Source organism: Bactrocera tryoni, chromosome 5, assembly GCF_016617805.1.
Source record: "Bactrocera tryoni isolate S06 chromosome 5, CSIRO_BtryS06_freeze2, whole genome shotgun sequence".
NCBI lineage: Eukaryota > Metazoa > Arthropoda > Insecta > Diptera > Tephritidae > Bactrocera > Bactrocera tryoni.
The window spans coordinates 22,029,431-22,043,441 of record NC_052503.1 but is presented as its reverse complement, the minus strand read 5'-3'; the positions used below and the strand labels follow the sequence as shown (position 1 = coordinate 22,043,441).

At 36.6% G+C, this 14,011-nt stretch overlaps 3 protein-coding genes across 3 annotated transcripts in view; 1 reads left to right on the top strand and 2 right to left on the bottom strand.

Moving 5' to 3' along the window:
- Positions 1–4,138: 4,138 nt before the first annotated feature.
- LOC120776398 (trafficking protein particle complex subunit 11) overlaps positions 4,139–14,011 on the top strand; it is a 46,555-nt gene continuing 36,682 nt past the window's right edge. The window contains exons 1-12 of the mRNA XM_040107019.1: positions 4,139–4,597; positions 4,666–4,909; positions 4,974–5,133; positions 5,194–5,377; positions 5,587–5,817; positions 5,932–6,071; positions 6,128–6,300; positions 6,367–6,500; positions 6,564–6,771; positions 7,576–7,766; positions 7,841–8,266; positions 8,344–8,498. Coding sequence (XP_039962953.1) covers positions 4,455–4,597; positions 4,666–4,909; positions 4,974–5,133; positions 5,194–5,377; positions 5,587–5,817; positions 5,932–6,071; positions 6,128–6,300; positions 6,367–6,500; positions 6,564–6,771; positions 7,576–7,766; positions 7,841–8,266; positions 8,344–8,498 — 2,389 coding nt within the window. The 5' untranslated portion in view covers positions 4,139–4,454. The remainder of the gene's footprint in view (positions 4,598–4,665; positions 4,910–4,973; positions 5,134–5,193; positions 5,378–5,586; positions 5,818–5,931; positions 6,072–6,127; positions 6,301–6,366; positions 6,501–6,563; positions 6,772–7,575; positions 7,767–7,840; positions 8,267–8,343; positions 8,499–14,011) is intronic.
- On the bottom strand, positions 9,550–10,371 carry LOC120776401 (seminase-like). Its single transcript, XM_040107023.1, has one exon. It carries the CDS (start codon positions 10,369–10,371, stop codon positions 9,604–9,606), a length of 768 nt encoding a protein of 255 aa, XP_039962957.1. The 3' UTR covers positions 9,550–9,603.
- On the bottom strand, positions 12,974–13,911 carry LOC120776399 (trypsin beta-like). Its single transcript, XM_040107020.1, has one exon. The coding sequence runs from the start codon at positions 13,862–13,864 to the stop codon at positions 13,061–13,063; it is 804 nt and encodes a 267-aa protein (XP_039962954.1). The 5' UTR covers positions 13,865–13,911; the 3' UTR covers positions 12,974–13,060.

Sequence of the window (14,011 nt, the reverse complement as noted above, 5' to 3'; positions counted from 1 at the left end):
ATTTTAATTCTTTACTTTTAGTAACTACTGTTAAGTGTGTCAAATCTAGTATCGATTTAGTTTTATTGTCTTCTTCTTCTTCTTTATTGTCGTGGACACCGTTTACGAGGTTATAGCCGAGTTTACAACAGCGCGCCAGTCGTTCTTATTTTTCGGTGTTCGGCGCCAATTGGATATTCCAAGCGAAGCCAGATCCTTCTCCATCTGGTATTTCCAACGGAGTGGAGTTCTTTTTCTTCCTCTGCTTCCCCAAGCGGATACTGTATCGAATACTCTCAGAGCTGAAGTCTTTACATCCATTGGGACGATATGATCTAGCCAGCGTAGCCGCTGTCTTTTAATTCACTGAACTATTTTAATATCGCCGTATATCTCGTACAGTTCATCGTTTCATCTAATGCAGTATTTGGCATTGCCAATGCGCAAAGGTTCCTAAACCTTCCGCAGAACCTTTCTCTCGAAAACTCGTAAACCAACTCATCATATTTTCATTGTCCATGCCTCTGCACCATAAAGCAGGGCTAGGGATGAGTGACTTATAGAGTTTGTTTTATGTTCGTCGAGAAAGGACGTTACTTATCAGTTGCCTACTCAGTCCGAAGTTTTGTTTTACTGCATGGAATATTCCGATGTAACCCAAAGTTCTATTTTATCTTTTTTGTAGTTTCGATTGAACCAATCGTTGCAATTACTTAAAAACTTTCAAAATAGACTCCTTTTACGTCGATGCGGCGCTGCGAGCGCGATTTCCTAGCATTGAAGGCGTCGCGGAAGGTATTCTCTGGAATAGCCTCTAGAGTCGAGGTGCATGCAGCTTGGATCCCCTCTGTCGTCTCAAAGTGCTTGCCTTGCATCGGCCTTTTCAAACAAGGAAACAAAAAACAGTCCGGAAGGCCACATCTGGGCTGTAGGTTGGCTGCGGAAGCGTTGAGATGCCGGCCTTTTTTAGGTTGCTGTTCACAAGAAAGGCGGTGTGCGCCCGGGCGTTGTCATGGTGAAACTTCCAATCGGCTGCGAGGTCTTGTCTGACCCGATAGACCCTTCGTCTCTTGAGGTCTGGGCAATTAAACGATAATATAATAAAAATATATAATATAATCCATAAAACTATACGACAAAATGGAAATTTTTCTGGGTATTGACCGAAAAAATTTCTTTTCGAGAAAAACAGTCCTACATAAGTAATTTCTCCATTTTTCGAAGATAGCCTCAAAATACGAAATATTTGCCTTCTCTTTTCAAAATTTAGCTTATTGAAAACATCATGAGTATGAAATTCCTAAGGGTAGCTCAGCGTAGTTACTAATTAGGCGACTGGAAGTGATCCCGCAATAAATAACCTAAAAAAAATCGAGCAAAAAGGCATTGATTGCCTTGTACTGCCGCAGAGGAGGCCAAAGGATACCCCACCTTTCCTCTCATCTCTTCGACACCATAATTATGTTCATATGTTTCTAGGGGGTCTTTTTGTGGTGGATGGCGCGAGAAAAGATTACATTTGACGAGGCGAGAGCCTTCAGGAGAGGGCGCTTATCAGCATGTGTGGTTCACTCCTAAATGAGTATGTGTGTGAATAATAAAGAATTTTTGGACGCTTTGACTGCATTCCATATCATGAAGTTGCCAAACTCTGTCGACATTTTCTCACCTCAGGATCTAGTGAGCTCTTCGCTCACAGTTAGGCCAGACTGTTCCTATTGGTAGGGATTCTAACAGGTCAATGCCCTTTTCGTGCACACGCGGCAAGGTCGAGAGTTTTACCGGAAACCAGTTGAAAAAACTGTTTGAAGGAACAAGAAGAACACATATATCATACTTTTAGATATCCTGGTGAGCTAATGGGAATTTAAATAAAACAGATGTACTATATGTTTAAACCTCAAGAATCAACTAGAGAGATTACTCTAATTTTAACGGTATATAACATTTTTTGGTCAAGCTCACATACAAATATGTATTGACAGATTTCAAAATCAAACCAGTATTTTTAAAATATAAAATTACTATTTTTTCGAAGATCTGGCATTGACTCATTCGTCCCTCGAAATCACAAAAAAAAATACGTTGACCCAGACTCGATGCTGGACATATATTTGGTATGTCAGGGTCGATTCTGAGTAAGTAGGAGTTTGACCTGCTACAGTATCCAGAACGAAGTTGCGCAAGGATTTCTCTAGATTATCGCAGCGAGCTCGTCATCTGGTTGGTGGTTTGAGTCCACTCACTGAGAGAAAGTCGGTGAAGGAGTTAATGGCTCCACTGTGAATGGTAATCAGTACATATCTGAAGTGAGTTGCATTCGAAGTTTGGTCGGCGTAATACCCGATTTCGTCGAAGTAGTCAAGGAAGTTTAGAACCAGTCGGCCGATGTTGCCAAATACGATTCTTTGTATTTTCCTCATTATATTGCCAGCTAACCACTTGAGGATTCTGTTTCTGCTCTGTATTATGGCAGTTATCGCGGTCGTATGAGGAGTAAAGGAACACATGCTGTCGAATTTTATACCTAAAATCTTACGAACGGAAGTTTAACGTCATCGACTGTAATGTTAAAGCCTAGTCTGTACACCTTCGTCCAGTTCGTGAATATGGTCCCTTATAGTATCTGTAATCTGTTGATGTGGATTTTTCCGTCGAGGCTCCCCTCAACAATTTCACCAGTACTCTTAGTGCTTAATGCCCGAAGTTTTTAACTAAATTGTGCTAACGAGTTCCCCTATTAGAGAAACATATTTAGCTATTGGAAAGCTTAGACCAGATTAATACTTGAATACTCATGTTGTCGAAGGTCGAGAACGCGGTAATGACGAATCACGACCAGGACGGCCATCAGCATCAACTGATGATCAACACGTCCATAAAATAAAGGAATACGTGCTTGAGAATTAGCGATTAGCAGTCAGAGATCTTACTGACATCGTTGGAATATCGAAAAGATCAGTGAAACCACTTTGAAGGATCTATTGGGATCTAAGAAAAGTGAAAAAACACTGGTTTCAAATGTTTTTCGACAACAGTGTCGCGTTAATGTCTTTGAAACAATGCTTTCCGACTACCAGGATGTCATGAAACGTATTGTTACTGGCAATGAGTCTTGGATCTATGCTTACGACGCGGCAACATACGATCAATCGGCCGAATAACGTGACAAAGATGAGCCGAAGCCCAAAAAAAACATGTAATTCAGGAATTTGAATTTAAGAACTGTTTCAAGAATTGGAAAAAACGTCACACATAGAATCTAAAGATTAAATTAAGAATTTTAAAATTATGAACAAAGCCTTCCTTTTTTTGCGCCTTTTCTTTATACCCTGAAGAAGATATAAATATGTATTAAGTTTTACCCCATCAAATAAATTATAGAACAAATTCAACAAAAACAACATACTAATTAATATTGCAGACATTGAGTATCGGCTAATTTTGCACTACACAAGCATATGTACATACATACATATTTACTCCATGACATATTTCACGTTCATAAACACCACAGAAAGTTATTTACTACGCAAATACATAAACAACCCTCTTTGAAAAGGCTTTATAAAAAGTTAGACGTGACTTGACTGGTATATGATAAAGCACGTACAAAAGCTTTAAGCTTTCTAACAGCACTACCGAAAGAAAGCTCCACACTGGCTCATGTTCTGTAATAAGGAGATATTGTTTTTTACATAAATAATGTTTAGAAACGTAAAAGTTGTTAGAATTATGGATATTAACACTTCTAACGGAAAAAAACAAGTAACAAGACAACATAAACGACAAATAGTCTGATTTAAAATCTTACCTCCAAGAAAAATACCTTTCAGTTACGTTAGAGGTCCATATAAGATCATTTGTAATATGCAATATTAACGACAACAAGTATGTATAAACTAGTTCCTTGTATTAATTCTTATATTTTATATTTTTTTAGTATTACGGTTTGGTACTTGTATCTAAAATCATGTCTGGGCAAGTTGATTCAACTGGTCCCTTATCTTCGCACTCGCTCTTTACAAATCCACACAGTTGGGTCACGCCGAAATGCCGTCATGGTTTTGCAACCCGGTCTGGCAACGTATCACATCAGCTGTTTATTTTGTTAACGTCAGATGAGACGTCAACTCAAATTGTTTCCGTCACAATTTCTAAGCAAATTTTTTCTATTATAGTTGTTTTGTGGGAGTGCAACTCATTTTCGATTAATTCCATTATAAAAGTGTTGAAGGTTGTATGTGAACAAACCTAGTTTTTACTAAATTGAATACATATGTGTAGAGCAAACACGATAACTTGCAACGCAATGCTGTTATAGTCTCACTGGATGACCAACAATATAGAAATCGCTCTTCTAGTTTTTCCAATAAAATCTTACTGTGTTTTCCTACGTACTCTTAACAACAGTGTGCCACCAACTTTGCTTCAGTTTGGATAGAATAATAGTTTCAGCTTAGTTATCAATAAACATGTCAGTCGATGTTACTGTCCTGCCGTCAGAGCTTTTGGTTGCACCACAACCGCTAATTGGTTTCTGTGGACTGGACACGACGCACAATGTTGTACATAAAGCTATATGGGATGCGTTTAGCACCAATAGAAAAGCTGATAGGTAAGCAAATTGGTATATTTTTTTATTATATACAAATATAATTTTTTATGTTTTTTATTTACTTCTAGAGCTACTGTGCAGTTCAAGCTACTGCCACCGGGTTACGAATTTCCTGTGGCTAAGCCGAAACGTGCTTCCTACGACTGGTATCAACCAAAAGGTATACTTAAAAGAAATTGGATGCTAAAGCATTTGCATGTACTGCCTGCGGTAGTTGTGTTATTCCAAGATATGGAATGGAACGATCCACAATGGTCTGAGAAGCAAGTCCAATGTGCGTCTACAATTCAAAGCCTTAAAAGCGCACTGCAGGTATGAATTACATTTTTTTCAGTGATTATTGAATAGTACTAAATTCAATATGTATGTAATATAGGAACGAAATACGCGCTTATGTCTGGTGTTATTACAAAAGTCTTCACCGCTGCCGCCGGGTGAAGATTTATTAGCTTCTGAACGTGCCGCCAGTTTAACCACAGCTTGCGGTATCAATAGCAAAATGTTATTTATCCTGCCGCATACGGAGCATTTAATGGGTGCGTAAAGCAAAAGACTAAATGTGTTCAATTTAAACAAATATTCTCTATTTTGTGCAGGTTACACACTACGCCTGGAATCTGCGTTCCTAGACATGGCTCAATCCTACTATGCGCTTATGTCTAAGCGTGTGCGTGGTCATCGTGATCATTTAACTGTGGCGCACACAACACTTAAGATTCGTCATCAGTTCAAATTAGGGTTTGTTGCGGAAATAAGACAGGATTTTAGCACCGCACTGAAGTAAGCGTTTTTTATTACATAAGTACTAATTTTTTTTATGAGCTAAACTAAGAAGTAACTAACACCGAGAAGAAACTAAAAAAAAAATATTTATATAAATCTTCAGCTTGTTGAGCAAAGTCGATTTGGTCATGTCTATCCGTCTGTATATACTCGAAATAATAATTATTTTAAAAGAAACTCAATTACTAATTATAAATATATTTCAGGCATTATACTCAGGCTTACGCTACGCTCGATGAGATACGTATAACCGACACTAATTGCCTTGAAATGAAAACTATTGCCGGGTTCCTGAATTATAAACTATGTCGGTTAATGTTTAAGCTGAAGGTGCCGCGTGATGCAATCAATCATTTTATAAGTCATATAGAGAAATATAGAAATCGTATAGGCTTTAAGGACTTAATATTCGAACACTATGCCTGGCTCAGTACGCAGTAAGTCGACTTATTTTAGAAGTAATAAAAATATATAATATATAATATTTTAAGGGCCTAATTTCATTTTTCCCGTTCATTTTCACTAATTTCATTTTCATTTCTCCCTTTTAGACATAGCGTATTTGCGGAACTGTTTTGCGAGGCGATCAAAAATGGTTTACCTGCGTTGCAAACTCAAAATCCTGGCATTTACTACAATAAAGCGGCGGAATATACCAAAAAACGCAAAGAAGCATTTCTTGAAAGTAGCGGTGAATAAGCGTATTTCATAAATTGAACTCCGAAAATTTCATTAAATTTCTTTTAGCTATGTTACTAAGCCCCACTGATCCTAACACACCAACGGGCGTACAAAATAACAACTCGCTAGCGTTATACACGGAATTCTTTGGCATACGTGCGGTCAAAACTGGCGACCCCATCTCAGAGCAACAAACGAACCTGCTTATACGTGAGAACGAAAATTCTTTCAACCACTCGGTGAGCACAATAAGCTTGGATATGCAAAAAATACGAACAAATAACAACAGTTCTTTATAATTACAGAACGCAATAATAAATTTACTTAGCTTAGCACGTGCACAATTCAAAATTTACAAATGTCCACGCTTTCGTAACAAACTCGCAATTGAGATGGCCGAAGAGTATTACAAAAGTGGCGATCATGCCAATGCATTAACGTTAGTACTGCAAAATTCAAATAATTGAACACCTACGAGATAATTTCATGAGTGTATTTGCAGGCTTTACTCAGTCATGCTGACAGATTATCGGCGCGAACAGTGGTCCTCTATATTCTCAGATGTTTTGTTGAAGACATTGCGTTGCGCCTTCTTAACAGCTTCCATAACCGACTTTATAGCTTGCAGTATTGAAGCTTTAGCGCTGCGCGTTAATTGCGAACAAAGCGAGCGCATAGTTGTGCTGGAGAATCTGTGGAAAGTTTTTCAAGTGCGTATTCATATTGTAAATTAAATGAGAATATTTTCGAAAATAATTTTATATTAAGCTTGCACGAAGTTTGCAACGCAAAGAAGCAAAATGTCGGGCACCCTATAATATATACATATAGAAATGTTCAGCGTGACTCGCTGAGTGGATTCAACCATGTCCCAGCAGGCTCCTGGAATTATTCAGGATGCTGGACCTTGGTGACCATATGTGATAGAGGAGAGAGCACAATAGACCATAGGTCGCAGTGCAATACCTCAGTACTAACTATCAATCTATCTATCTACCCATGTCCGCTTGTACGTCCGCCTGTATATACGCGAACTAATCCCTCAATTCTTGAGATATCGATCTGAAATTTTGAGCATGTCTTTTTCTCCCCAAGAAGCTGTTCAATTGTCGGAACCGCCGATATCGGACCACTATAGCATGTAACTGTCATACAAACCGAGCGATTGAAATCAAGTTCTTGTATGGAAAAAATTTTTGTTTCACGAGAAATCTTCACGAAATTTAGTAAGGATTATTGCCAAAGACAATGCTATTATATCCATTAAAATTTTTCATAACGGTCTACTATAGCGTATAGCTGCCATACAAACTCTACGATCAAAATCAAGTGTTTGTATGGAAAACTTTTTTGTTTTTTAATGTCTTCAAGGAATTTCGCATGGATTATTGAATAAATTATTGCCATACAAATTAAAAAAGTTCTTGTATGAAAAATTTTATATATTGATGTATGGTATTATTGCTTGGGTGCAAGTTAACGTTTCTTTTTTGTTTTTGTTTATTTTTGTGTAGGGCGCAGCGCCCATCTCGCAAGGTCAAAGCGCACCTGAAATTATAGAGCGTTGGGACAATGCTTTCGCATTGGCAAAGTCGCCCATTACAATAGATATGGATAAGCTCACCAAGCTTATAGAAATGTATGCCACTTTCAATCATTTGGAGTTGAAGAATGACGATACCATCAACGTGCAACTAATTATTAAGTAAGTTTGTGAAATTATAATAAAAAAAAAAATGAATAAAATAAATTTAATGCCAAACAATTTACTCCATTTAGGCTGCTCACCGATGTACCTATTAAAATACGTCACTGTGTCATCATACTGACAGATGGCACACACTTTTACCGATTGCCAGCTAGTAAATGTAAATCATTCCAGAGTTTGAGCGAAATGCATGCAAATGAAAAGCATAACGAACAGCAACAACAACAACCGGAAATTGCAATGCAACACTTCGATCCGAACTTGAAACTAGAACCGCATCTGTACTATCAAGTGCAATTCTATACCGAGGCGTATCAATTTTTGGAAAACACGCAATTGCGTGTGGCACGCATTGAAGCACAAATGGGTTCGGAAAAATTGACTGTACATTTAACAAAATCAGCATTTTTTGCACGCCATCCATTTCGTCATTACAGTCGTAGCAGAGATCTGGATGATAATATTAAAATTAATCAAGTGTGTTATATTACTCCCACGTAAGTTGCATTACAAGCCGGAAAATTGTAATTTTCCGTATTTATTTTTTTCTAAATGGCTTGCAATTTGTTTTTAGATTCCATTTGAATACGCAATGCAATCTAGGCAAAGAAACGCAAATGCTAGTGAACGAATACTATCCGATAGCGACGACGATAAATAATCCGTATAATGTTTTCCTGCAAAATGTCAGTCTCAACATAAGCGTGCCGAATAGTTTGCGTAATCAAGGTAAGTGATGAATGGTGATGATGAAAAGAGAGTATAATGAAATCTGTTTTTGATAAACAACATTTAAATATTTAATTCAAAACAAAAACTTCCAAACTATATAGTAAAAATTACTTAAAAGTCTTAGTATTAAACCTAAGAAAGATTCGCGTTAGTAAACTGATTCGAAAAACAAAACCAGTAACGTTAACCCATCACAAATAACAAAATTCTCCATACAAGAAATTGATTTCGATCGTTCAGTTTAAATAGCAGCTATATTCTAGAATAGTCTGATCCAAAATATTTGTACGGAGATTGTAGCGTTGCCTTGAAATTATAGTTGCTTGGGACAATTATTCATACCGACAATTTCGTGAAGATATCACGTCAATTAAAAAAGTTTTCCATACAAGAACTTAAATTTCATTCTTCACTTTCTATGGCAGCAGTACTCCGGTATCGAAGGTTTCGACAAATGAACAGCTTCTCGTTAAGAAAACGTCATCTGTAAAGTTTTAGCTCTGAGAGACTAGGTTCCACAAATGGTATACAAACAGACGGACCGACATGCGTGGCCAAACTCACTCAGATTGTCACACTGATCTTTTATATATATTTTTATAGAGCATTTGTCATTTCCTTCCGTGTATTATTCACTTCCTGGAAAACTGAATATATCCTGTTCAGGTATAAAAATACTTTAAACCATAACTTCCACTCGGAAGTCTTGTATTATGGGTATTCACAACCGAAAAATTAAGTATTCACGGCAAATCAACATAGAAAGCTTTTTTTAAAACTAACTTTATTTACAAATATGAAAAAAAAATCTTAAAATTCATCCGCTTTCTAAAGATAAAAAATTCGTTGGACTCAAATTTTACACAAAAGCGTAACTCAACTCAAGTTTTAATTTAATTATTTTTTACTCATCTACTACAGCACACTTTGATATTATATTTGACCCTGAACTTCATACTTTAACAAAACTGCAGCTGTGATTCTTTAAGAAAACAGTCATTGTAAATAACAAGTAAAACATAAATTTATTAACTTTTTCCAACTAAGTATTCGGGTAAATATTTATTGCGGTAAACAAAACAAATTACAATAGATATTGACATTATTGTGCCAATGCACGGTTTATAAATCTTCGCACCATCGGTACACTCGTATAAACACCAGGATAGTTTGGACGTGCACAGCCATAACCAAACGAGACAATGCCGCACACACGTCCATTGTGTACTGCCGGGCCACCAGAATCACCCGAGCATGAGTCTTTGGTCCCAGGAACACCAGCACAAAACATGGTCCTTGTCAGAGTTTGAATACCGCTATATTCTTTTCGGCATTTCGCTTTTCGTATAACTGGTACATTTGCTCTACGCAAAACATTCGATGCAGTACTACTACTTTCCGAAGTCGTTCCCCAGCCTAAGATTGTCAATCTAAGTCCAGCAGTCAATGTAGTATTGCACAGGCCAATCGGTTGTGCATAGGTGCCATTGATAGCTGCGGCTAACTTCAATACAGCCACATCCATTCTTTTAGTTGCTGTCGTAAATCTACGCGGTACGAACGCTCTTGAGACGCGGCGTCTTATGCCCGCCTGTGATAACCTAGTGGTATTTGCATGTATGATGAAACCAGCGCGTCTCTTGCCTTTGATACAATGTGCAGCTGTCAGGACGTGAGTTGTCGATATCAAAGCGCCACCACACTCGAATTTACCGTTGTAACGGATTTGCACCATGTATGGTGCCTTTGCAATGGTCGTAGTTTGACCACCAACAATCTTAAGAGTAGCATCAGCTGCTAATGTTGTTGTGTGGCATAGCCACAGAAACATGAAAGCAGAAATTACTAATTTCAAGTGCGTGTGCGACATTGTAGTGCTTTGCTTTGACTGTGACTGATAAGTTTCCGAAGTTTCCTTAAATTGCGTTAGGTGCGGAAATAATCGCCTACTGGAAGTAGGAAGCAACTGTTCAAATAATCTATACTAAAAGCTACGTTTATATTAAATTACGCAAATTAAGAAAGCGAATGTTTTAAGCTAAAAAGTTTAGCAATCAAACGACTGTTTTTGACAATGCAAAGCTCTTTTTGAATTAAAAAAGATATCAGCTAAATATTTGCTAGACAATATCTACTATTTACTCCAATTAAATAATTCCTTAGAACGTTGTAAAAACAATTTAAATAAGATATATTTATATTTTTCATTTATTTGGTGGTAACATATTTGTTTGTTGATAAATATTATACATATGTACATATATGCATATACATACAAGTATATGTCTGGTACTTTTTCATTCATTACTCTTTGAGTAAACGTTGAAAACAAAAATAGTTAAATAAAATATTCCTTATGTAATAAAATATTAAGTTACATATTTGCTTGTTATAAATAACAAAGCACTTTTTAATATTAAAATATTGTTGTACAAGTCTGTACCTCAAATATTTAATTACCCTCGCTTGCTCAAACAACGAAAAAAAAACTATTGATTTACCTACGCATGTCCAAATAGTGAAAGAAATTTTAGCAACAACTTTTTGAAACAGCTGAGCTCGTGTAATAATCGCTTCATATACTATCTCGATGACAATTCAAGTAAAAATTAAATTTGGAAAATAATTGTACGCATGTCCAAATAGCGAAAAGAACTAATAGCAACAGCTTTTTGAACCAGCTGAGCTCGTGTAATAGTAGATTCATATACTACAGCGACGGTGACTCAAACAAAAATTAAATTTGGGAAATCAAATACAATAGCCCTGAAGTTGTTGTTGGTTGTAGCGGCAGAACTCTGTCAAGTTGACAGACCTTGACCGGGTAAAAATCCGAATCAGTTCCGGTTACGGTTCCGGTGTCGTGGGAACGGAAGTTCATAGACCACGGTAGATAATTTTTGAAAAGTCAACCAACCTTATTCGCTTCCGCAGCCCGGCCTCAGATCACCCGTAAATTATGTTTCCTTTCATTTTATTAACTTCTGTTTCAAATGAATTCCAACCTAGTATGATTTTTTGTTCCACTTTGTACATACATATGTACATAGCACTAAGCAAGCGATCAGCAGTTTCGAATCTTAATGTAGTTACTAATTAAATTAAATGCACTCACCTGTAACTATTTTCACATTGTTTGCTTATCCTAAGCGTTATATTACGTAACACATCAATAATTATAACATATTTTTTATATTTTTTCACATACACCACACCACTTTTCTTTTGCTCACTTGTTTCACCGATCATCACTCAGCAATATTGCTTTCATACACACACACACAAAACGCCCGGACTTATTATATATTTGCTTTCAATGCAAATCACTCAATATTATCGATACATTTAGAAACAAACCGCACTTAAAATAACATTTAACAGAAATTAACAAAATTTTACAAATTGTCAAAAAAGCGGCTAAACGTTTTCACTCGCGCCAACGGAAACTGACAGCAGCAAATGCAAGGTAGCCATAGCTAACTGTAGTTAGAGTTGCATCTCCTTTGAAATAAATTATTATAATCTTGAAGCAGAAGCGTACTTTAAATATTAAAATTAATATTTAAAATATTTGTTAAATAATTCGTTAAATTGAAAACAATTTTTCAAATTGTATGCTAATGCTGAAAAAATTCTTAAATACACTAAAAGACCAAGACAAACAGTCAAAGCAAATCGAAAATATAAATATATGTACATATGTGTATTTATATACACATATATATTTATAATATTTTAAAATAAAAGTATGTGTGTATAGAATATACATACAACCATGTAATTAAAAATGTATTCCGTTAAAAATATACTATAATTATAAAGCTTATTATTATTATCCTTTATGAACAACTTTACACCGCAAAGGCAACCCTCTGTTATGTCAAACTTCCGCCGCCATTTGAACAGTTCCGATTATGTTTCGGAGCCGTGAGTGTTAAATTGTTGATTATACAATACAAATGTGTTGTTAAATTTAGTATTTTGTTTAATCTGCAATTTTGTGATTTCATTTAAAAATCAGTCAAAAATAGCGGTAATCAGTGTTTAGCAAATGATGTCCATGAAAAAATTGGGCGTCATGTACACAATTGCCGATGGCTCCCGATTGCTCGCGAAAACATGTGAATAATAAAAGTATGTACTGCAAAACTGTTAACAATGGCAAAAGCCTAATTTATACTACAAAATATGATTAAAATGAGTAATTTTGTCTGAAATATTCGCAGTGCAAATGATATATGAACAAAATATAATAACAGCCGCGACATCTGTATGTAAGTAGCTAAAATTTTGCTACATTTGAATGTATTGCAACAGCTGTGACTAGTTTAAAATCATATAAATTTGAACAACAGGTACATATGTATTAGGAAATTATTTATATTCTCTATCTCCAATAATATCCATAGTTAACGAATATACGCTTTGGTTCGCCGGAACCTTAGAAAACCATGTCGACAAAATCACAAATGTTTGGTAATATTGCAAATAAATTTTATTCGGTAAAACACGTATATACATCAATATGTTCGTACAAATATTATATTTCAAAACTTCCATTATTGGCAGTGTTGCATTAACAGTTGTTTCACAAAAGCGTTTACACGTCGACTAGCCACATTGGTATATACACCAGGATACTCTTTGCGTGCACAACCGAAACCCCACGAAACAATACCACATACTCGCCCATCATAAACGACCGGTCCACCAGAATCACCAGAGCATGAATCCCGTTCACCCGGTATAGTGGCACAGAACATCGTACTGGTTAACAAAGCCTTACCTAAATATGCCTGCATGCAATCACTCTTGGCAACAACACGTACAAATGTCGTACGCACTTGATCCGGTGGTTGATTGTTGTATTCACTGGTTATACCCCAACCACTTATTTTCACAAACTCCTCGCTGGCAGGCTGTTTATTACACAAACCAATTGTGGAAATGTTTGGTCCACTCAACGGCTCGTTCAATTTCAATATAGCCACATCCATATCTAGTGTTGAGGTTGAGTAGAATGGCGATACAAAGTGCTGCTCCACCTGACGCATCACACCCATTTCGGATAGTCGGCTGGCGCCTGCGTACACCGTTAAATCCGCCGCTGGCACATTTTTCACACAGTGCGCCGCGGTGAGTACACAGCGTTGCGTTACGAGCGAACTGCCGCATATGAATTGACCACTACGCCGCAAATTCAGCAAATATGGCACCTCACCGATTGTAGTTGGCTGGCCACCCACTATCTTACCATCCAATAGTGTGGAGAATGTGTGCGCTGCACTGTTTGAAATAATTTGCAAAAATACCAGAATAAATCCTTCAATATGCGGAAAACGTCTATGCAGCGCGAAATACATTTTTCAAATCCGTGTTGAAATTTGTATTCGGTCGTTGGCTGCTAGTAAATAGCCTGCAAATTACACTTTAAAAGCAAGTTCCATTGAATATGCGTATAATAACAGCAAAGTATTCTTTCGTGATTTTTATGAATGGAAGTTTTCCGA